The sequence below is a fragment of the Acipenser ruthenus genome, chromosome 9 (genome assembly GCF_902713425.1).
Source record: "Acipenser ruthenus chromosome 9, fAciRut3.2 maternal haplotype, whole genome shotgun sequence".
Taxonomy (NCBI): Eukaryota; Metazoa; Chordata; class Actinopteri; order Acipenseriformes; family Acipenseridae; genus Acipenser; species Acipenser ruthenus.
The window spans coordinates 44,008,880-44,032,778 of record NC_081197.1 but is presented as its reverse complement, the minus strand read 5'-3'; the positions used below and the strand labels follow the sequence as shown (position 1 = coordinate 44,032,778).

General features: G+C 35.8%; 1 protein-coding gene across 12 annotated transcripts in view; it reads left to right on the top strand.

Moving 5' to 3' along the window:
- The first annotated feature begins 4,220 nt into the window (after positions 1-4,220).
- Positions 4,221-23,899, top strand: part of LOC117405253 (glycine receptor subunit alpha-2) — a 43,252-nt gene continuing 23,573 nt past the window's right edge. The window contains exons 1-5 of one of the 12 annotated variants that reach the window (XM_059030043.1): positions 12,876-13,695; positions 15,084-15,344; positions 15,470-15,606; positions 22,620-22,647; positions 22,733-22,800. In XM_059030043.1, coding sequence (XP_058886026.1) covers positions 15,577-15,606; positions 22,620-22,647; positions 22,733-22,800 — 126 coding nt within the window. In that variant the 5' untranslated portion in view covers positions 12,876-13,695; positions 15,084-15,344; positions 15,470-15,576. Of the gene's footprint in view, positions 4,306-12,873; positions 13,696-15,083; positions 15,345-15,469; positions 15,607-22,579; positions 22,801-23,899 lie in introns of those variants that run through there. The other 11 variants (XM_059030042.1, XM_059030040.1, XM_059030041.1 and 8 more) reach the window with 11 other exon arrangements.

Here is a 23,899-nt window from a genome sequence, read left to right as displayed (position 1 = left end):
AATTAATGTAGATTAGGAATAGCAGAGGACCTAATGGTGGTACACCAATGGTTACCTCGCTCCATTTTGAGGTTTCTCCTCTAATCAGTACTTTCTGTTTTCTACATGTTAACCACTCCCTAATCCATGTGAATGCTTTTCCTTGAATCCCACTGTGTTCAGTTTGAGAATTAATCTTTTATGCGAGACTTTGTCAAAAGCATTCTGGAAATCTAAATAAACCATATCGTATGCTTTGCAATTATCCATTTTTCGATGTTGCATCCTCAAAAAAATCAAGGATACTTAGACACGATCTTCCTTTCCTAAAACCATGCTGACTGTCTCCCAGGATACTGTTACCATATAGGTAATTTTCCATTTTGGATCTTATTACAGTTTCCATAGGTTTTACAATCAGTAAACAAACAGAGCTTTACAATCATAAACAAACAATTTTTTTCTTCCACTTGCATCATGTTTAGCATCTCTTTGAGTATCTTGCCAGACTTGAATTGTCACATACCTCTTATACTCATGTATATGTGTCATTGCTTACACATATTCATGGCAAAAAAGCTGATTCTACAGGGTGGCTATTCCATTGCCTGCGTATTATAGGCTCAGCTGGTCTGCGAGAAGGGTTCCATCAACAGCATCATAGCAGCAGTTAACAGTTAATTATTGCTTTATTGACAAAACCGTGAATATAAACAGGGACTGTTTTTCCAGTGCTTTCACTGTATGATGCATCACAACTAACCATTAAAGGCTTCTCTTTCAATTCTATCACTCTGAAGTCTGCTTCTGGAACTGAATGTCCCCTTGAGTGCTGAGGAATGCCATTTTGTTTTACTTCAAATTGAGGCAAATATATATATATATATATATATATATATATATATATATATATATATATATATATATTCAGATTCACAGGTCACTTTTGGACTAGATTGTGGTTCTTTCTTACAGAACCAGGGCATGGTATGAGTTTTCATCCATACTTATTAAAGTGCTAAAGTTAGAAATACTACAAGAAACTTAATACATTCAATGATATACATTTCGACTAGAAGTCTTTTTTAACTGAAAATAAACTTTGAGTATTTCAAATGTGAGTTCTAATTGAATTTCTGTTTTATATTAACTTTTGCAGCCTTGGTAAACTGCATTGAGTAAAATAGTTATGAACACAGAAACATAGCACTGAGAACATAAAACCATTCAACAAGTTCAGAAAACATTGCCACACATTGACACATTGCAGATCGCTTCAGCACTGCATAGTGTGTGTTTATGAACCATAGTGGCTTCCGAAGAGAGTCCTGTATAGTAGATGAGTGCACAAAGAAATTAACACCATACGTGTATTTGTTTAAAAAAAAAAAGCTGGACTGTGGTGCCTTGGTCATTGTCTGGTCCCATTTATCCTAATGTTTTATGCTTTGCCACAATCAGTGTTGATGGATGCAGTGTAAATCAGGACACCAAAAATATAACTGAATAGCTGCAAACCACTTACTGCAGTTGTGACCTGCCTGGAACAACTACGCAACAATGTATTTTATTAATATAGGCTGCCAGGGAACCTTGAACATTAAAGACGATATGATCTATTTTACTCTACTAGGCCTGTTTCTTGACTGTTGGTGGTTTATGTAATCCATTAGACAGCATACTTGTACACCTTGTCATTTAAGCTCACTTACTGGTAGATAAGTGTCCATTTAAAAAAATAACGCCCTCAGTTTACAGTGGCATTTATTGACAGTCTTTATGAGTCAGTAACTCTCCTGAGAGCATGGTACCATAGCACAAAGGTGTGGGATAAATTGGGGACTTCAGTATCCAGGTATTTTAACACCAGCTTCAGTGCTAATGGGAAATACATTTAAAACAATCAGGTATTCATTTATGGCTGAGTTATAAATGTGTGTTTTCTTTCTTTTAATAAATGGAAAACTTCAATTAAAGATACTTTTATTGGGAAATCCATTCAGTGATGACAGCAATGATCTCCTCGTACTGGACAGCACAGAACTTGCCGATTCAGCTGTCATAGACACTGTACACCAGATTGAGAAGCTTGGACAAAAGCAGTATGACACCTATATCAAAGAGCACCTTGTCAACCAAACAAAGCCCATTGCTTATCCCATCAAGAGGAACAACCACCCCCTCTTCAGTGGGCTTCCAGTCCGAGAACGCTGACTCGGTGCAAGATGGCGGCAGTCGAGGGTCTGAAGGTTGTTGTTGTGGTAGGGGTCTGTTCTGGCTCTGCAGCTGCAGAGAGTTCCAGTCCATTTCTGAGGAAACAGCTTGAAGCTGGGTCGCGAAGGCTGCACTTCCCGCAGTGGGTTAAACTTTTCCGTATGCTGGTGGGTGTGGGAGAGCATGATGTCAGACTGTCGCCCTCTATCTGTCCTCCAGAACTCTCTCTCTCCCGGCTTCATTTTCGACTAGGCATCTGCCCTTTCTCTGCTCTCGGCGGCTGTTTCTAGCGTTCTGATTTCTGAGGTCTCCAAATCCCGCCAGTTCTGACACCGGTGTGGTGGCGGCGTGTAGTGGGTTCCAGTGGGAAGAAGGAGACGCTGCAAAGGTATTTCTTTGGTGCTTGAAAGTGCCGTTGATTGTCTCTTTTAGTACAAAATGAATTAATTTAGCTCATTCTCTCTCTCAGACCTCTCTCTGTAACTCTGCACACACACAATACAGCGTGCAGGCTATGGTTTAAATAGTCAGGTTTGACCACACCCGACCCACCCGCCCCCCTTTTTCCACACCAATTGCCAAGCAGCACACAGACTCTGGGCGGGGCACACTCAGCCTGGTAGCTGGCAAAGAGTGGACCTGGCTGGAAACAGGCAAGTAATTACAACACAGACACATCACACACACTGTACAGCAATACACAGAATACAGCTATTTACATGCAAAGTAATAGTCCCGGTCCCCCCGCAAGTTCAACGTAGCACACAAAGAGTCCCACTCGGCGGTACTGCGAGACCCGACACTACAATACTATTTCCGTCAGCACAGCAATTGCCCAAACATTCGCAAAGTACCAACTAACTTGGGAAAATGTGGCTTCGACTTGCACAGATTCTGCTTCATCATATATGCCAGGGTCATTATTAATCAGAAACCAGAACTGCTACGCATCATATTCCACATGCAAAGCGTGTATACTGAGATTTGTTTTCCGCGATGTTTACCGATGTTTCAATTAAACATTTTTTACCGATTTTATCCCTATTTTAATAAATATAAAATAAACTAGAATTTGCAGAAAATGTGGAACACTACTTATAAGTAAACAGAATTACCTTGTACTCTATTCTTTGAGTTACAGGGAGCCAATGGAGGCCTAACAGAATGGGGGTTATGTGATGTCACATCCTAGCACGTGTCAAGATTCTAGCCACAGAGTTTTGAATCAATTGAAGCTTGGCGATAGTAGTTTTTGGAAGCCCGGCAAAAAGAGCATTGAAGTAATCCAAACTTGATGAAACAAAAGCATGGATTAAGGGTTCTGCTGCAGCTGTGTCCAAGTATGGACAAACCTAAGAGAGAAAAAAAGGAAATAAGAAATATGTAGCAACTGGGGAATTTATGAAATTGTCAATATTAAAAACAGTGCTGTCAAATCCTTACACACTCTCATAAATTACATTGCCAGAAAGATCATTTCTAATGTGTGTTTTATATATTTATCAAGTTATACTTACTGTTTTAGGTCTCGCTGGAAATAAAAAAAAGTCGAAAATCAGCAGAATCAATGCAAACAACTTTTTTAAATTGTATTCCTTTCTGAAGCTTTGCCTTTGCACTTGGGTTGGATAAGTGATATCGTTTACACACAGAGTACATGCAAGGATTACATTATACCCAAGAACAATAGTTTTAAACTCTTCTTACCACTGTACAGACATTACATTATTTCTTGACTGTAATATATTGTGGCAGAGGTGAGGCCTGCCCCTGTAAATAATATGGTTTTGTTTCATTATAAATATGGTTTGGTGGGTTTGTAATTAAAAAATTGTATAATTGAAAGTTTTTGTACAAAGTGTGTCCTAGCTATGGCAAGGCTGGGAGGTTAGACTTCCCTCCCTGCCTAATTGAAACTTAATGTGCAACAGGTGGCCAGGTGTGAATTGATTAATTAATGATCAATTAACCCTGGCCACGTGCCTTTAAAAAGGGTCTGGATCGGCAGTCCTTTGTTCTCCATTAGCTTTGTGCTTTGTTTACAAGCACACGGCTGCACGGCTCCTGAGTTCTGGTGGATGGAGGTCCCGCACAACTGTGTGTCCAACCAGGGTGAGCTGCAGGTTATCATCGTGTATACTGTGATAACTGCTATGTTTATGTAGGGATTCATTTAGGGGAATTTGAATCCCACCACTACTCCCTGCGTAGTGGCAGTAGCACACGGCCTGAGCTTGACCACCTTTTATTTCTTGGCTGTTTTTGAACTGTGTTTTGTTTGGACATTTGATGTCCTTCCACACTTGGACTACTATTGCTTGCACCCTAGTGGTGACCACCAACCACTGCCTGTTTGATTAATAAAACCTAGACGCCTGTGCGGCATTTCAACGTCAAACCCTTTGTGTGACTCTCTCATCTCTTAGCGGATACTCACACAGTTACAGAACACCCCTGTTACATAAATATTTTTTAAACAGAAGAGCATTCTTGAGGTAAACGTCTAAAACATCTTCAAAGCAGCCTTTTAAGTACAGGAGAACTCCTCAGTACCACGATTGGAGTAATACATCAATGTCGTTGCATCTTAGACCTTTTGTGTTAAATCCTTTGGACCAAGGAGGTACAAATTGAGGCTTTTAGTTTCATTATACCCTATGACGACTACTATGTTATGACTCCAGGGACCTTCATTAACCTAGCTGATTTGAAATTGAGTTGGGTTGCCTGCATTCAAAACAATAGATTGCCTAAAATGAAAACAGATTCATTATTCTATTATATCAAGCAATCACTGTTAATGATTTCTAATATTAATAAAACATGAGTATCTTATTACAACAAAAACTTCACGAGATAGCATGTCTTAATACAATAAGACACCCTACACAAGATGTATTAACTTATATTAAATTTATACAGAATGCTTTTGTACTTTATCACCAACCGCTCTCAGGAAGTTATTTTTTATTGCATTCCATTTATGAATTCTAATTTATAAATGCAATAAAATAAAAACATTAGTTGGCATCTGAAATAGATTCACAATGTGTTCTAAATCGAATTACTATGCAATCAAATTTGATAAAAGGGGTACAGTACACTTGACTCACACACTCAAAAAAAAAAAAAAAGATAATTCAGCCAAAATTTGTCGTTAAGCTTTAATGGGTCATTTTAAGAACAATAAAGTGAGGAAAATACAAAAATTATTAATTTATAGGTGAAAACATTACTGCGTATTACCTTTCAGTTCAGGGCAGTGAGCGTCGGATGTAGTAGCCACTATTTGAGTGTTTGAGCTGTATAGTAACCGATAAAATAATAAATTAAACCAAGTTGTGTCAGCAGTCCTGGAAATAGTGTCTTCATTCTTGCTGGTCAGGTAGTAAGTAGCACAGTACACCACAATAAGTCAGTTGATGTACCAAATATTCTCACTCGAGTTCCCCCGAGCTAACTTTCACAGATAGTTGCTCAGGTTGCTAAGACACCGTCTGTCCAGTGTCCCATGCAGGAGTGTCATCTGGGATGAGTGATCTCAATGGCCTATTGTTTGTATACATGTTTTATTTTTGTATTTAATTATCATAAAATGTTGTTTTCATAAAATGCCTACCACAAGGGTAACTGTATACAGTAAATTAAATACCAAGATTGATGTGGTTGTGAGCTGAGGTTAGAACAAGTGTTCGTTTGTCATCTCCTGCCTTGTTCCTAACTTGAAGTCTAGTCATTCCAAACTGTCATTCCGACATTTTGGCTATTTATTCAGTCATTCATTTTTTATGTTATGGTAACGTTACTGTAATAATAGAAAGAGACTTATAAACACACATTTGAATTATTAAAATATCAATCCTAAAAGTATGTTTTATAATATTGTGGCAGTAATAATCAGCATGACACTGGAGAGCAAGCCAACCTTTAGAGCCTTCTGACTGTCCTTGTCAATGACTACTGCAAATAAAACACAACTGTTCAACCTGTTTTTACAAGTAAACATTTCTAAATTGCAGTATTTAAGTGGATCATAACACTATACGCTACGTTTCGATTTGTTTGCTTTAAGCATTTTATGGTAAGCATGTTGTAAACATTGTAACAAGGGCTGTATCTGTGCTCTTCCCTTTGACCGCATGTACAGGGGTTACAGTTTTGTTCAATGGCTTTCAGCACCCCCACTGAAAAAATAGTTTCAGCATCAGTGACCTCATTCCCTTCTTTGATTCAGGCACAGGTTGTATGCATGGGTAAAGGTACAGACACTGCCACTATTAGTTAATGTGTGTGGGGGACCGGTTGTGGATTCACTGAAGAGTTGCAAAGGGCCCTGCCACACAATTGGCTTTGTGTACTTGATGAATCGACATAGCAGCTTACTGTAGCTTCAGCACCCAGAGATTTTAAACAAGGTCACTGAGGGTGTTTCCTTCCTTAATTGTCTTGAAACTGACAAGAAAAGGACACAGCTTTGGTCCCTCATCATGTCTGGCAGCAGCTAGCTTTGAGGCATTTCCTCCTACATTTTCCAACTGTCTTTTTGATCATTGTCAGATAAAGCAGAGGCAACTGGATTAAAGAGTAGAGATGATATGCAAGCTGTACAACATTGCTGGCAACTGTACAGAAAGTACCCATTGCAGAATTCTATGTTTTTTGTCAAGATATAGTAGGAAAGTCTGTATGGGAGATCATAATCCATATTTCGATTATTATCTTAACACTTACAAACAACTGCATCCTAATTCATTGAATACTTGGCATTGTCATTTCCAAATTCGCATGTATCTTTTGATTTCCGTCCTCGGAGGCACCAGCACTTACACCCATGGTAACATCACCAGTGTCCTCTAAACATTCAGAGACAATGTCCGATTGTCTAATTTAGATTAATTTTTAAAATTATTTTATCTTCCAAAAATTTAAGCCTTCGTCCGCCACCCACAAGTATAAGTGATGGCCGCCATTTTGGAACGTTTGGTGGAAAATGTGTCAAACCTTGTGGGTAGTGAGATTTACTTTGTGATTGGTGTAATCTTTCTGAAGATTTATTTCAATATTTCAGTGGTATATTGTGTTATTAAACACTTGTTCCCCCAGTAGGTGGGACAACCGATGTATAAAACGATATGCCGTATTTGGTATCAGAAAAAAAGCATCAACCTCTGGGACATGTGGCAGGAAAAAGATGTCAAAGGGATTTTTTTTTATTATTATTTGCTGTGTATTTATCGGTGGATCCATAAAATAACAATAATAAAAAGGCCTGATGCATCATTTTGAGTTTATTTGGTATAACTTGAGTAATTTCTGATTTCTGATTACATGCATCTTGAAATCTCCTTTCAAAGTTTTACTTTAGAAAATTGAAGTGTATTTTATTTAAAAACAAAAAACAAAATCCAATTTCCTAACCAGCCATGCAATCCTGACTTTAGACACTCAAGCTCTGAAGATATCAATTTAAATAGAGGATTGTCAATGTCTGAATAGTTTTACTACATGGTCCAAGGTTACTAACTGGGGGATGGCTCACTTTAGTGGTCTTAGTTCAACCTACTTGACTTCAGAAGGAACACATATTTTTTCAGCAAATTCTTATAAAATATGTTTCCAAATTTCTCAAAACAACATTTACACAAGTCAATTATTGGTTGTGTGTTTTCAGATTTTTTCACTGGACCTTGGAAAATGCTGTGATAGAGTTTAATGACAGCGTTTCTCACATTGCCGGAGGTGCAATTGCAGCCCCCTTGCTAGTCCCTGGTAAACTTGCTTTTTATTGATGTGGTCATTCATTTTCTTGCATGTTTGTGTGTGTTCTCTGTAATTATATGTTGAAATTATAGTAGCACACCCCTAGTGGTAATTTCACATCTGGTAAGTAATGATCCAAACAGAAACAACAATAGAGACGTACTGTCAATCAGACATTAAACAACTAATAAATCAAATATTAAGTGAGAGTAGAAGGCACAAAGTATTCCTATAAGGACCAGGTTCTGATGGGATTACTGCTCTGCCCCAATTGCTCTGACATCAGTATTTCTCTGACTTCCTGACTTCCCATTCCTATTGATCATGCTATTTGGACTCTTCCCAATTGTTTTGATTTGTCCTTGTTGCTTTGATTTGTCCCTGCTGTATTTCTCTTATTTGTTCCAATTGTGTACACCATCTCTGTAGATTTTTTTTTTTACTCCCTTTTTTTTGGTGGCCAAATTAGGCAGACAGGCAGACTGCACTTGCGGTTGTTCAACACAATGTGAAATCTTCTTGTAAACCCAGTTTAAGAAAAGTGCACGTTGATGATATCAGTAGTCGTGCAAGAACAAATTGGATCACTGACTAGAAGATCACTGTGGGCAGCAGTGTGGAGTAATGGTTAGGGCTCAGGCCCCTTGACCAGAAGGTTGTGGGTTCAATCCCCAGTGGGGGACACGGCTGTTGTACCCTTGAGCAAGGTACTTTACCTAGAGTACTCCAGTAAAAAAACACCCAACTGTATAAATGGGTAATTGTATGTAAAAAAAATAAATAAATAAATAATGTGATATCTGTATAATGTGAAATAATGTATAATGTGATAACTTGTAACAACTGTAAGTCGCCCTGGATAAGGGCGTCTGCTAAGAAATAAATAATAATAATAATAATAAAGATTCCTGCAATATAGCTGTTATTATTATTCAGCAGACGTTTTTATCCAAAGTGACTTACAGAGACTTGGGAGTGAACTATGCATCACAACCTGCTGCACAGTCATTTACAATAGGACCTTGGTTTTACATCTCATCTGAAGGACGGAGCAAAAGGAGGCCAAGTGACTTGTTCAGGATCACACACAGTGAGTTGGTGACTGAGCTGGGATTAAACCTGGAACCTCCTGGTACACAAGCCCCTTTCTTTAACCACTGGACCACCAAGCTTTCTGTTAATCATTCACCTTATCATAAAGGGCACCAACCTTACACCCCAATTACACATACCAGTACAGTATATCTGAAGCAATATTTTGCTTCCAGTGAGCTCCTGCAGGCATGCAGTTGTTATGTTTGAGAAAGGAAGTGAAGTGAGTTACCCAAGCTGAGGTCACACAAGCAAGGTGGAACTGAAAACTTACAGAAAAGAAAACAGACCCTATAGTAACAATCAAAAATGTAATATTTACTGTGGAAGTTGTTACCTTTAATGGAGGCTATATTTGCAGAAATGATCTTGTCTATTGCCACATTCTTAGTTTTTCCATTTTGGTAATTTGAACATCATTTTAAAACAGAATATTTTTAGGCAGAATTACGATCTTATCAAACTTTCAGAACGAGAGAAGGCCATTTGGCCCATCACTGTGTGTCACTTTCCAAACAATGGGAATAAGCTCAGTTATCCCTTTACTTTACTGAAGATGACTATTAAATGTGACAAGCTTAAAGTTGCTTTGTTACACACTATGAAGAATAAAAAAGACTAATATGTCAAAGTATTGTGTTCTATAGTGTTATACAGTGGTGCACACTGAGTAAGTCATTTTAATCATGTTTTATATTCTGTAAGTGGGACAAGTTTTAAATACCTGTAACTGCTTGTTAAAAATAACCTGGCTGTTTTGTATAGGGGTTAAGATGCTCGCTTGCTTTGTGTAAGCTCACTACATTTGCAAGATGAATAATTAATGTACAACAGTCATTAGTTTGACCTTAAACTTAATTATTATTATTATTATTATTATTATTATTATTATTATTATTATTATTATTATTATGAATGCAGGCTAAGTTCTTAGTGCATGTAAATTCAGTAATATCATTAGGTATGGGCATTCCATACAATATCTGGCATAATATTAAAAAAATGCACCACTTTTGACTTACCTCTATGCACACATTGGGGAACATTGGCTTGATTTGTATGCAAAAATAAAAAATATGTCTCGCCTTTTTTCCCATGATATTTTGTCAGTACCTTTTTAGCAATTTGGGTTTACATGTAGTTTTCTTTTAGAAGGATAAATTCTCCCTCAAAATTCAAATGACTCATTTAATATTAAAATACGGGCGAGTATATTTAAATGTTTTTGTCAATGATCCAATTTCTTTTTGCATGACGACTGATGTCATTGACGTGCATCTTTTTTGAACTGGGTTTACAAGAAGATTTCACATTGTGTTGAGCAAACTCAAGTGCAGTCTGCCTGTCTGTCTAATTTGGCCACTGAAAAAAAAAAAAAGAGTGCTTTGCACTTTCCATGCATTTTTTTACTAAACATTTTGACCATATATATATATATATATATATATATATATAAATAAACATGAGTGAGCTCATGCTTACTCCATCCTGTGCATTTGTGTAACATTGAGATTCCATGACTTTTTTTGAAGATCTCACACTGCTCTGCAAACAGATTTTAGACATATTATTATTATTATTGTATGTATTTGGATGAATTGTGTACATATTTGTATACAGGGTAAATACAGTAAAGAAAACACAAATAACATTTCCATTGAATTGTGTAGTGCGGTTTTTCTGTACCGTTTGGCATATAAATGATCGCCCATGCTATACACTGATATAGAAATACTCAGTGCTTGTTGCCCCTCCATTGCCTTCTATACTCTCTCGCCAACTGGAAAGGAAATGTGTGCTAAAATAAGAGGATCCTTTTTCTCAACCAAAAGTAAAATACCATGAACTGTGACGAAATGTACATCCCTGGTGGCTATCTGTCTTTGCAGGAAGACATGTTAATCCCTTTTTTTAAAAGAAAAAAAAATCAAAAAGCATACACTGCCCAACATACATTTAAGGTGTTTCATACAACTGCAAGTTATTCATAGAAGGTCTGTATTTTTTCTATTGACAGACTTCATTGTGTTATGATTTAATATTTAAATTAAAAAATGATCTTTTACATAAGTTTTGTACAGTATACAATTGATTGATTTATTTTTAATGAATAAATACATTGAGACAGAACTTATTTACTTATAATTTTCTAGATGCATCTCTGTTTAGTAAAAAAAAAAAAAAAAGAAAGAGGACTTGATACACAACAATATTTTGATATTAGCACTGTTTCTCAGGAAGTGTCAGCTGGTAGGTTTCTTTCTGTTTAAACCAAACAAGTTTATTTACCAGACAACCACATTAAGTCAAGCGGCAGTCCTGCTTAATTTAGCTAGTCTTGGTCTGTCAGACACATAGTTATTTCAAGCCCTGTGCTTTAGGGCGCTCCTATTAGGCATGTTCAATGATGTGGTTAGTATGCTCGTTTCCAGGGCAACCAGGAAAGGAACTGGATTTTTTAAAATTATTTTCTTTGTTTATAAGATCTTCCCCTCACTGTATAGAACATAACTGGTCAAATAAATATTATAAAATGTTATTTGTGTCAGTTCTCCTGAAATGTGAATGTGAACGCCAATAGCTATTTTTATCTCTGGAATCTGTGTTCCAATACTAACAATGGGTCATGCACTATATTTAACACTCCACTGACCCTTGGTTATCAAATATAGCATTCATTTTGTTTAATTTTGGAACCATCCTGCTAGTTCCCAACCTTGAATTGTGTATCACTTTCCACAGGTTACAGCACTGTCACAACGTGACACAGCCTCCACAAGGTTCTAGGAGGTTTCTTGAGATATGTTAATCCACCCAGTCATTAATATTTTGCTCAATTGGCACGGAAGGATTGTTAGGTTGTTCAAGTTCATCCCAAACGTACTTAAATGGACTGTGATCCATGGCTATGGAGATTGCCTAAAGTCTCTGTTCTTCATACCATTTGCATGGTGGAGTAGAGAAAAGCCAAAAGTAATTTTAAAGCAATAGATCATCTCTCATACTGTATGTCTTCTACAAGTGGCCACCCCATTGACATGGACCACTGTATGTCTGTGTTTATGTACACTCCCAGTAACTTCACATTTCTGAACATAAACCTTCACATGCTTTATAATACTAGAAGAAATGTTTCTGTCAATATAGGCTAATATCAAAATGGTATTATTGTATCTAATTGGACATGTTTAGGTTTCAGTTTAAATAAAACAAAAACTACTGTAATACATTTTAATACCAAATTAATGCAGTATGCTGTGCTAAGCTAATATTAGCTTGAATATATAGTGATGTGCAACTGAATCATTGAAAAGTATTTTGAAAAGTATATTGACTTCTATTTGTTTTGTTCATATTTAAATTATTACTTTTACTAAATGTAGTGTAGTCCATCTGTTCAGGGTGCACTGAATAAACAATTGTAAATTTATCTCATGCTCAACAGCAGGGACTAAACCTGAAGTAGTACAAGGCATTGTATCAAACTAAATCGTATCATTAGAAATGCCGATGCATTCTCTAGAAAGAGCAGCGAAGCACTGTTTTAGAGGACCGACTGCTTACCCTGTCTGGTGTTGGTCTTATTAAAATGAAATATACCGCAACAAAGTCGTTGTGCGTCTGCTTTAATAGGATATATCCCCAGTTCGGTTTAGACATCTACAATATATGGTAAATTTGAAATAAAAAATAGCTTTCTTTTATCAAACGTATACTAAGTGACAGTCAGGATAGACGGGAGTCTTAGACGGACAAAGCTTGCCTGCGAAAGGGGGTTTTAATTTATGATATATTTTTTTTCTTTTGTGCTATTTTATTGAGCTTTTTACACACACGCACACGCACACACACACACACACACACACACACACACAATAAAACGTTTGTACATTTACATCGTTATCTTGGTTGGCTACTATACGGCTTTAAACTGGGAATTAAAATAATTGGTATAACTATATAAATACATTACGAAGAGGCTTTGTCGGGGGTTAAGTGTCTGTGTCAATTTTAATTTTGTCACATTGAAAATCTTGGCACGTCCTCAGCTGCCAATGCGCGTGCGCAGTGCGAACGAGCAAGCGCTGTCCAAGTTCTGAATTTAATCAGCAAAGCTGAGAGAGCACGTCCCTCATTCCAACAGTAGCTGTTCATCTTTCGAAACAAATATTCTATTGCTTTACACAGCGCATTTGTAAGGGACCTAACAATTAAAAATGTCACTTAAGTGGAAGAAAGCCGATGGCTAATCACTTATAAAAAAAAAAAAAAAAAAAAAAAAAATGTGTGGAAACGTTATATACACCTTGTATTAGATGTTGCTTTTGGGGAAAACAACGCTATTTTGAAAATATATAAATAAATATGTACGTTATACTGTAACGTGGGTATCAGTCTTCCACTAAACTATGATCCTGAGGAATGGCATTCTTTTTTGCTCCTTCTCCACTTCTCACAAAAACAGCCTACAGTTTCTTGGTTGTAAGGAAAGCAATGTTGACTCGTGGATCTAACGATTGACCAACATTCTCCCATGGAATAATTCAAAGAAGTGCGTTAATAACCACCGAAATCAAGAGGAATGCATCCACCGCTTGTTCAAATCCTGACAACCTTGTTTGCATGCTTCTTAGAGTCAAACAACTTCAGGTATGTTGATTTTAATCGCGTTTTTTGTTATAAAGTGAATTTGTTTTGTTTTGTCTTATGAATGATGAAGGCTCCTCTCCATTTGTTTGTTGTGTATTGCTTCATGATACTGGTCATGCACACCTGTGGAGATTGCTTCAAATCGCAGAACCTGGTACTCACCCCCTAAGCTATTACGTTTTTTTTCTATTTTCATTGATTTATGGGTTTTGAGAAACTTACAAATACACAAGGAACGAGTTACAGAGTATATGTATTTTAAATACCAAGATAAGTAAGGCGGTAGGAAATAACATTTCTAAACAGGTAACATTTGCTATTTAAACCCCTTTTTTGCAAGAAGACAAACCTTCTGTTTAATACCATGAGGATTTTTTTTTAATAAAATGTAAAAGTGACAGAACAAAACATTATCTGAGCACTGGTGAGGTGTAAAGCTTTTTGCTGCTGGCACAATGGTTTTCCTTTTGGGCGATGGTTCAGAAATGGTTTATTTAGGGTTGTCCAGCTTAAAATTCCTTCAACGACATGATATGGCATTTGTAAAAATGCAGAGTTGGTATTAATGCTATCCGCGAGTGATGTATGTTTATTGAGCTGAAAAGAAAACCCCAAACACTAGTCTAGTCATTCTCTGAAAAGCTGGAGCAGCTAGTATGACTCCACACAGTATTGTACCATATGTTATTGCATTTACAAGGGAGATGATGGATGTGATTATAGAACAAGAATAGACATAGGCAGGTGGAAATAGTAAATAGGCTTTTAGAAACAAAAAGTGTATGTTTCCCCTTTTTAATACAGAAGAAATTACGTTGAAATTATTGAAATCTAATATGCTTCACAATGATGGTCAATGATGTTTGTTTTTTTTTGTGTGTGGTCAATCTACATAATTGGCATTTTGCCACGCAGTACTTTATTGTTACTGTCACGTGTGTAGTTAACGTTTTACTAGAATTGAATTGTAAACATGTTCTTCTCAGTAATCGTATTTTTTATATTGTATTTATTTGTCACACCTGAGCTATATCGACTTGCATAGGCATTTGGTGGCGTATGCATACAATGAAAGCAGTCCTACATGTAATTTATACAGGTGTTTATTAAATGCTGTAGGTAACTGTGTATAACATAATATATGTTATAAGTTAACTGTGCTAATATAACAATACACCAGTAGTTGCTGTAATAATAATAATAATAATAATAATAATAATAATAATAATAATAATAATAATAATAATAATAATAATAATAATAATAATGTACATATGTATACTGACCTTTATATAGTTAAAATGCATGGGTCTGCTTTCATAAGATTATAAAAAAGATTACCAAATACAATATACTAATCAATCTTTTTTTTCTTTTTCTTGTTCCAGCAAACCATAAATACAAATCACTTTATGACCATTTTGGTCAAACTCACTCTTGAGTTGTATTGATCATATTTGAAAACTATAGGCTTTTTGGTTTCCAGAAGCATGTCAAGGAAATACATGTATGTTAGCTGACTTGTCACGCAATTAGGTCCTGAAAACTCTTGCAAACTCTTCTTTCCACTTGATGCTGTCATCTGGTGACAGCCAAAGGAAGTACATTTAAACACCTTTGTACATAACAGGAATCACTTGTGCTCTTTGGTAAGGTTCATTAATTGAAACATAGTTTTATGGCATTCACAAATTTATTAAAAAAAAGAACCACAGCTTGTATATTGGTGTTAATATCATGGAAAATGCTGACTTTTATGAATTTATTTTTTCAGGATGGCAGTTGCTAAGGAGCATGATTCGAGATCGTCAGCCAAAAGCTTCTCATTGACTATGTCTCCCTCAGATTTCCTGGACAAATTAATGGGCAGAACATCTGGGTATGATGCAAGAATACGTCCTAATTTTAAAGGTATACACAATATGTTTCTTTATTTGTTATGTACTTATCAGAACAAGACAGAGTGTTGTTTACTGTTTCTGAATACTTATCATACTAAAGAAGCTTCCCAGGAGTTTTATATACAGTAGGACCTTGTCGGTATGTTAGGGTTTCTTCTGACTTTTTATATTATTTAAGTAGTTTTTACATATCTAAGAAAATAAGAAGATTGTTACATGATAAGTCAATGATGAAAATACATATATGGATCATCTCAGATGATCCACAGTATACAACGGTACACTGAAAAGAACAGCCGTGCAGTAGAAATGTTTGGAAAAGTCTAGTTCTCAAGATTTTGGGAAGCTCTGTTTAGTTCAACAGTTTTCCATCTTTTTGCCTTGGCTGTATGTTTCACTCTTGCCCTCTCCTCCTGTGTGTGTTGTTTAGAGTGGGACATGGGGCATCTTTAAGCAAGCTGGCATTGAATACAAAGCAGTTAACCATTCTCAAACAGCTAATGCAATCAGACAGCAGGCCTGATGAGTTAAAGGCATAGCGAAGGCTGTATTCCACCTTTATGACCTTTGTGACGTTAACAAAGCCAGGAGCCTGATCAACACAGCTCACTAGCTCTCAGGAAACAATAATTTGTATATGGAGAACAAACAATACTAAAGTGGGGGTGGATGGCTACTTGGGTGTCATTTTCCCTCTAATGCCTCTTTTCCACTGTACAACCGAGCCACGCCAGGGACGTACCGGTGAGGTTCAGGGGAGCCTGGGTTGTTTTTCCACTGCAGAGCCGAGCCGTGCTACTGACGTCACACGCAACAAAAGACAGTTGTTATTAATTATTGTTATTAATTAACTCAGTTTGTCAAAAGATGCACAAACAAATGGTGTTGAATAAATTAATAGACCAACAGTACAGCTGTATCTTGTATCGCTATATTCTGTAAATATATTTAGGAATGTCTTTATATTCCACACATTTTACTGATTATATCAACTTACTAAATTTCAATTGGTTCTGTTGAAGTGGAAAAAATAAGGTTTTAAAAATATGATTTGCCAAAGATATCTTGTTTAAGGATAGTTGTTGTTTTTTCTAGTTGTTTTTTTGCTTGGGGGCTTAAAAAACAGAAGCTGCGCGAGCGCAAGGAGAGCCGTAGTTGTATGTATGGTACAGCTGTACAGTATTTTGTTTGACTATTTTTGTAAATAAGTTTAGAATTGTTTTATTTTTGCTTTTTTCCCCTTTATATTAATATAATAAAGGTCAAGGATGAGAAATTTGGTAGAATTTTGTGTTTTTGAGTGTGAGTTAAGTGTACCGTACCCACGGTTTATGTCCATTTGCTTCAAATTGTCAGAAATTCGGGCATAAACTTTCTCATTTGACGCACGACTCCAGATCTTCCTGAACACTTCTATCTGCCCACAGAGAAACTAGAGCCTGCATTTCCTTATCACACTATTTGCCTGCCATGTTTATTGTTTTCTTTCTGGAGTGTAATGACTGATGCAACGTAATGACGAAAATCCTTAACCCCGCCCCCAGCTCGGCTCAGCTCGCAGCTGGATTCAGATGTCTTGTGAGGCTGGAGTTTCACGGTTTGGTTCTAGCTCATCTCGATAAATAGCCAGTGGAGAACCATCCGTACCCGTACCGTGCCCTCACAGGTTGGATGTGCCAGTGGAGAAGGGGTATAAATCAATATGGACTTTTAATCGATTGACCACATAAATTAACTTGATATAAAATAGTTTTTCATTGATTAGGTCACATTTGCTTTAAAATAAATGTAATAACATAATGTGTATATATATATATATATGTGTATATATATATATATATATATGTATATATATATATATATATATATATATATATATATATATATATATATATATATATATATATATTTATTTTCAAATGATGAATACTTTTATTGAAACTGATATTGTCCTGACCCCATTCACAAAATACAGAGAATGTTTAATCAGTTTGTTTTAATACAAGTGATGCCCCCATTGGATCCTATCAGTAGCAACTAAACTGATAGATCTGCTGTCTCATGCACAAAGACCTTATTCAAATTTAATAATGTAATGTAAAAGGGTAACCTTGAGTTGGTTTACCTTGATTCGTCTTCTAGCCACTTCAGTCAATGACAGCGACAGTACCTGTATTGCATTATTTAACCACTTTATATCACTTCAAAAGGTCTGTGTCACATGCTTATCTTTGCATTTGATATCTTGTAACAATTGTAAGTCGCCCTGGATAAGGGCGTCTGCTAAGAAATAAATAATAATAAAATAATAATGAAAAAACACAGGCAATGGCTATATAACAATAGCCACCCATGCAGCAAATATATTAAATGACAGCTCACTTAAGCTCTCAGCCTGACTGAAAACGTCATAAAAATGTAATATAGCTAACCAAAAATCCCTTTACGAGTTTGAGTCATGTACTTGTTGTAATGGAAACTGTTAGTAAGATTTGTATTTACATTTTACCCTCACCCCCTCACCCCCCCACCCCCCATTCATCAGATGTTAATTTCCATGTGCTCATTATAGCTATTTCCCCCCCTCATACCGCTCACTACCTATGCTTCACCTCACACCACCTCACAAGTCCACAGAGACACCTGGGTATGTGTGCAGTCATGGAAAATCAGCATAGTGCTTCGGGTTAGGTTATGTTCAAGAGCTACAGCACCATTTACATAAACAGCAATGGAAAGGCATAATGTTTACAGTAATGTATGGGATACGGTAAAGAAGACTAAAAAGGTACAATAACATGGATTAGTGTTTTACTGGCATTTTAGATAAGCAAACAATTGATAGTTCCAGGGCTTTATAGAGAAATAACTATAGATGAGATGTATTTGGATGCTGGCTATTTTTTATGTAGGTTTTTGAAATTTTGAACTGCCACTGTATTTTACAGCTGCTTATTTAAAAAATAGAGCAAGCGACTTTTAATAACAAATTAATCTGCTGTCACTAAAATACTTTAGATGATTTCAAAAAGTAATTATCATTTAGATATTATAAAAGTAAAACATAAAGTTGAAAAATAGCAAAAATAGTATATAATACTGGCTTAATTGAAAATACTCTGTATGAATTGAAAGCTTAGACTAGTAGTATAACTTTAGAATGAAAACATGGAAACCTGGAGGAAACATGAAGGCCTACTATCCACTACTGTATGTAGGTAATATTATTATTATTATTTTTTTAACTGAGTTACAACAAAATGTATGCTGAACCATTTACTAGGTCAAGTAGTCACGATCATACATACATACACACACACACACACACACACACACACACACACACACACACACATATATATATATATATATATATATATATATATATATATATATATATATATATATATATATATTAATCAATTAATCATACTTGTTGGCTTTGATCGATTTAAAAAATAATCAATTAATCTTGTCTACCAGTGCAGTATCAAAAAAACTAAAAATAAATCTTGAAAAATGGCAGAGGGTAATTCTAAAGAACTTGACAAAAGGGCAACTGGATGGTATACGCAATATTTCACAATAGCTCAAGAATGAAGAGAAACAGACTACCACCTACAACATTTGCTCATCGGTGCTTTCCTTTCATGACAGTACTGCAAGTTTATGGTATCATCTTAGCAAGTAAGTAGATTTTTCTTCTTCTTCAAAGTATTTCTTTCAAACGGCATCAGACAGTTAACAGCTAATTGTACTTTTTCTTTAGCTAAAACAAAATATCACTCAATAAATTTAATTTCTCTTCAGCTAACCTAAATACAATTGCACTCAGTAAGTTACCTTTGTTAGTCTGAAACTTGAAAGCTCCCGGTATAACAAAAACAGATATGTTAAATGCAGTATTCTAGGTTGTGCTGCAACTTGTAATTTACTGTAATATATACTATTGATGTATGCTTTATCTTTTTTATTTTAGACATGGCATTTGGCTGAAGGAAGCACAAACTGGCAGTATAGCTCAAAAGAAAATGTTAGATTACGTCACTAAAAGTGATTACTTGTAAATGTCTTTCAATAGTTTCATATCACTAGCAAACAGGTGTGATTAATCGATTACTTAAGACTGGGTGATTAATTGATCAATAGAATATATTTGTGCACTCCAATGCTTAATCTAAGTGAGGTGCTGACCAATATAAGGCAATTGTATATTTAAAAAAAGGCTGTACGGAATTACGAACACTTCTGAATTAGGCACACTGACCTTGTAGATTACCAGTCGAAGTCGGTAGAGACACGCTTGGCTGCACTCTGAACACATCCTTTCAACCTAAAACATGACCATTGCTATTTTGTATATATATAATGATGCACAAAATAAACACAACACTCAGGTCTAATGGATTTAATCAAATATTTTAAACATAGATATCAAACAAAATCACAGAAAATGTGAACATAAATACAGATCAAAGAATCATGGTAAGTTTCCAGTATGAAATGTGACACACTGTCAAAATGAAAACATTATAAACTTAGTATGGGGTATGACCTCCCTGAGCATTAACACAATTCTGGCAGCGTTGACACATAGACTTGATCAGGCTCTGGATAGACTGCTGATGTTCTACCACTCAGAACTACATTTCCCATCATCCTCCTGCTCACATATGTAACTGAGGTGGATTTACCAGTGAGCAGGAGGATGATGGGAAATGTAGTTCTGAGAGGTCAATGGGTACATGTGAAGCCATCTTGAGGCAGGGAATGCAATTTAAAATTTTAAAAGTGGTCAAAATGTGAAAAAAAAAATCAAATTCAAACAATACACACACCTTACGTAAACACTTGTAGCAACACATGGGAACATGTAACACAATAAAATAAAGGTCCTTATGTACCCTTTAAGTCACAAGAAATGCCCCTTTTACATGTACCACATATCTAATGTATCTGTTGTTCCCACCACCACCTCACCGCTGCTTGAGGTCGAAACATGTTTGTTTTTACTTTCAACTTCCACAGTCAATGAATAAAGAACAAAGAGCAACACATTATTACATCATCTCTGCGTTTTTGTTTATGAGTGCAGACATCTGAAACAATATCTTATTTCTTAGCAGATTCATTGATTACTGTGAGGTCCACGCACCTGCTTTGTAGTACTTGAGAAGAGGTTGAAATTAAGAGCAAGGTTATATATGGAAATAATTATACTATGCATTTATAATAATTTACCCTGGTTTGCCATGTTTATTAATATACTTTACCATACCTTGCAATTGTTTAAAATGCTTACTTATGATTTAGCATGCTTTAGTTATGCTTTATTACACTTTGCTATGCTTCTAGTATGCTGAACTTTTATAAGGGTCTGGCTATGCAGCTGTGCCATACCATAGCTATTACAGTATCCCAGTGCCAGAGGCGTGAGACTGGGCCAAAACTTGCATTCATGGTTCTCTTGTAAACGTGTTGCATTACTGTTATAACTTGAAGGCTGGTTGTACAACCTGGTAAATAGCCTTATCTTCTAATTGTGTTGTTGACTATGAAATTACTGCCTTTGATTCTCTTGACATGAAACATGTTCACTTTAGTGAAACAGTTTGAACTGATAAAACATAAGTAGATGGATGTTTTCCTGAAAGCCAAACACAGCTATCCATTCGGAAGGATGTTATGAGAAAATAGATTGGTTTGACCAGACAGGGTACTTCGAAATAAAACTTGTCATGAAACACATTTCATATGTCAGTATAAAATAAGGCTAATACAAGAAATCAGGCCATATCCATACAGTACAATATTATGTTTGTTTTACTCTTTTAAGTCAAAGGGAAATAAGAGCTATTGAAGAGTATTCATGGATTGACTTTAAAGAATGACAAGGCTAATTCTACGTGCAATCAAATCATTGTATCTCTATTGTCTGTAGTTTTATTCTGGAGCTAATGTGATATTTAACTGGTAATGCATTTATTTAATCAACCCAGGGCACTGCCAAAGTTAATAAAGAGCTAGTTTAGCATTAACCCTTAGAAATACACAGGTATGCTTGTGCACTGTAGAGTTGTGGAGAGGTAGTATTGATCATACACTGAAAATATTGGTCAAAATGTCTCAGCGGCCTTCGTTGCATATGTATTTTTATACACATAGCATATTTAAATCCAGTGCCATAAAAAATGTGTTTTGTTGGCTGTAATAACATTTTCACCCCATGTATAGCTTATTGGTTGAACTCATAATGACTGTTGATTTTTCTGCCATTTCATCCAATCAGTTAAATTGCATTTTCTCTCTCCCTTAAATATCATGTTTTTCTTCAAGTATATACACAGTGGGGCCTCTTAATGATCCAAGCAATCGTGCATATCAATAGGTTCAGAAGAATTTCCTGAAGAGACCTTTGCTAGTAGAATCAGTTTTATGTCCTGTCATTCGCAATGTTTTTTTGTTTTTAACATACCTAAACTTCCTAAGATTTTAAAAATACTCACTTGTTCAATTAATTCTATTCTATTTTCATTATTTCAATTTCTGGCTTATTGGGTGTTTTTTTCTAGCTCTTGTAGTTGTGTAGCAAAACTCCTTTTGAAGTAACATACTTCTATGATTTGTAATGACATTTTGAAAACATTTAAATAAAACACCCTGCTCAATCCAGGTAAGCTGGGATTTTTTAGGTCTTTAAAATAGGCCCAAGTGCTATATGTCAGACAATAAAGTAAAATAACAATTTGAACATATTTCGGTTGCTGTAAATAACCAGTGTACATTTGAATACAACTGTCATAATTACAAACAATAAAGCACTCATAATAAGAATGATAGCTTTGAACTAAATACCATTCTGAGACATCTTTGACATTACATAAGCATTATTTTAAAACCGCCTCAATACATATTGTACAGATGTGATGCAAACCTCCTCTTTGCTTCAATATGTATTGCAACATGTTCATTGCATTTCACAGGTCCTCCAGTAAACGTTACGTGCAATGTTTTTATCAACAGTTTTGGATCTGTCACAGAGACCACAATGGTAAGTGTTAGAATGCTGCTAGCAAAGTTTTTTTATGCTTTTGCAAAAGAAAATGTCAATGTGTTATTTATTGTTCAACTTGCAGGTCCCCCTGTAAATGTTACCTGCAACATATTTATCAACAGCTTTGGTTCAATAGCAGAGACTACAATGGTGAGTTGGACTTATCATTGAGGTCATCGTGTACGGCACTGTGCTGTTTGTCAGCTTACCAGAGTCCCTCTTTTATATATACTGTAGCAATTATTGCACAAAGAAAAAACATAAAACCAAGCTAAATGCAACATTGCCCCTCCTCCCTCCCCTGATATATATCTTCATGCAATGCGTATATTTCTATTTAATTGAACCTAGTCATCAATTGCGTATGTTTCATTGCCAAATCATTATACAACAGTGGATATGACTGCCCTGCTTAATTCAATAGGGGTTCAATATGTCCTACTGAACCCTCTGTCCTACAGTAGTTGCTGTAACACTTTACATTAACAGCTGGTACGCGTTAATCTTGGGCTACCTAATGTTACCTTAGGTAAGGTAGTAAGATAGGTGCTAATTGGGGTCTGTGAAACCAGATGTAAGTATCTCTAACTACATTGGAATTGCACTGTAATTGCACATGTGGTTACATTGTAAATACAGTGTAATAATAAAATACACTAGCAACTGCAAACATTTCTTATACCATGTTTAAGCATTGTTGCATTGTACTGTAACTACACTATTGTCTGTAGTTACCATGTTATTACAGTGTAATATACCAAGACAATTAATGTAAGGTCTGGCTTTATTATTAGATGGGGTACAGTACTAGCAGAACTGAAAAAAGACCCTTTTTTTTTCGATATTGTTAGTGTTCCTTACTTCAGGTCTGTAGTCCCTTATTGCTATTCAAATGACCACAAATGCATACTGCATGGCACATTAAAAAAATAAACTGCAATACCAAATTATACTATTTGAAATATAACACGTGAAATATAACATGTTATTCTGATAGCATTGTGCTGTGTACATTAGATTTGAAAATAAATGATGCTGGTATCTGGGAAACAGACTTTACATGATGGCAATCAATGACAATCTCTGCACAGATCTACTAATTACATTTCAGAATGACATGACTCATAACTGCATACCAACACCTTACAAATCTAAAGGGAATATTTATCCCATACAACCTGCCTTTAAAAAACAGGATTTACAGTTTGGATTCCCTTTAGTGGGACAAATTCCATAGAATAATTGCACA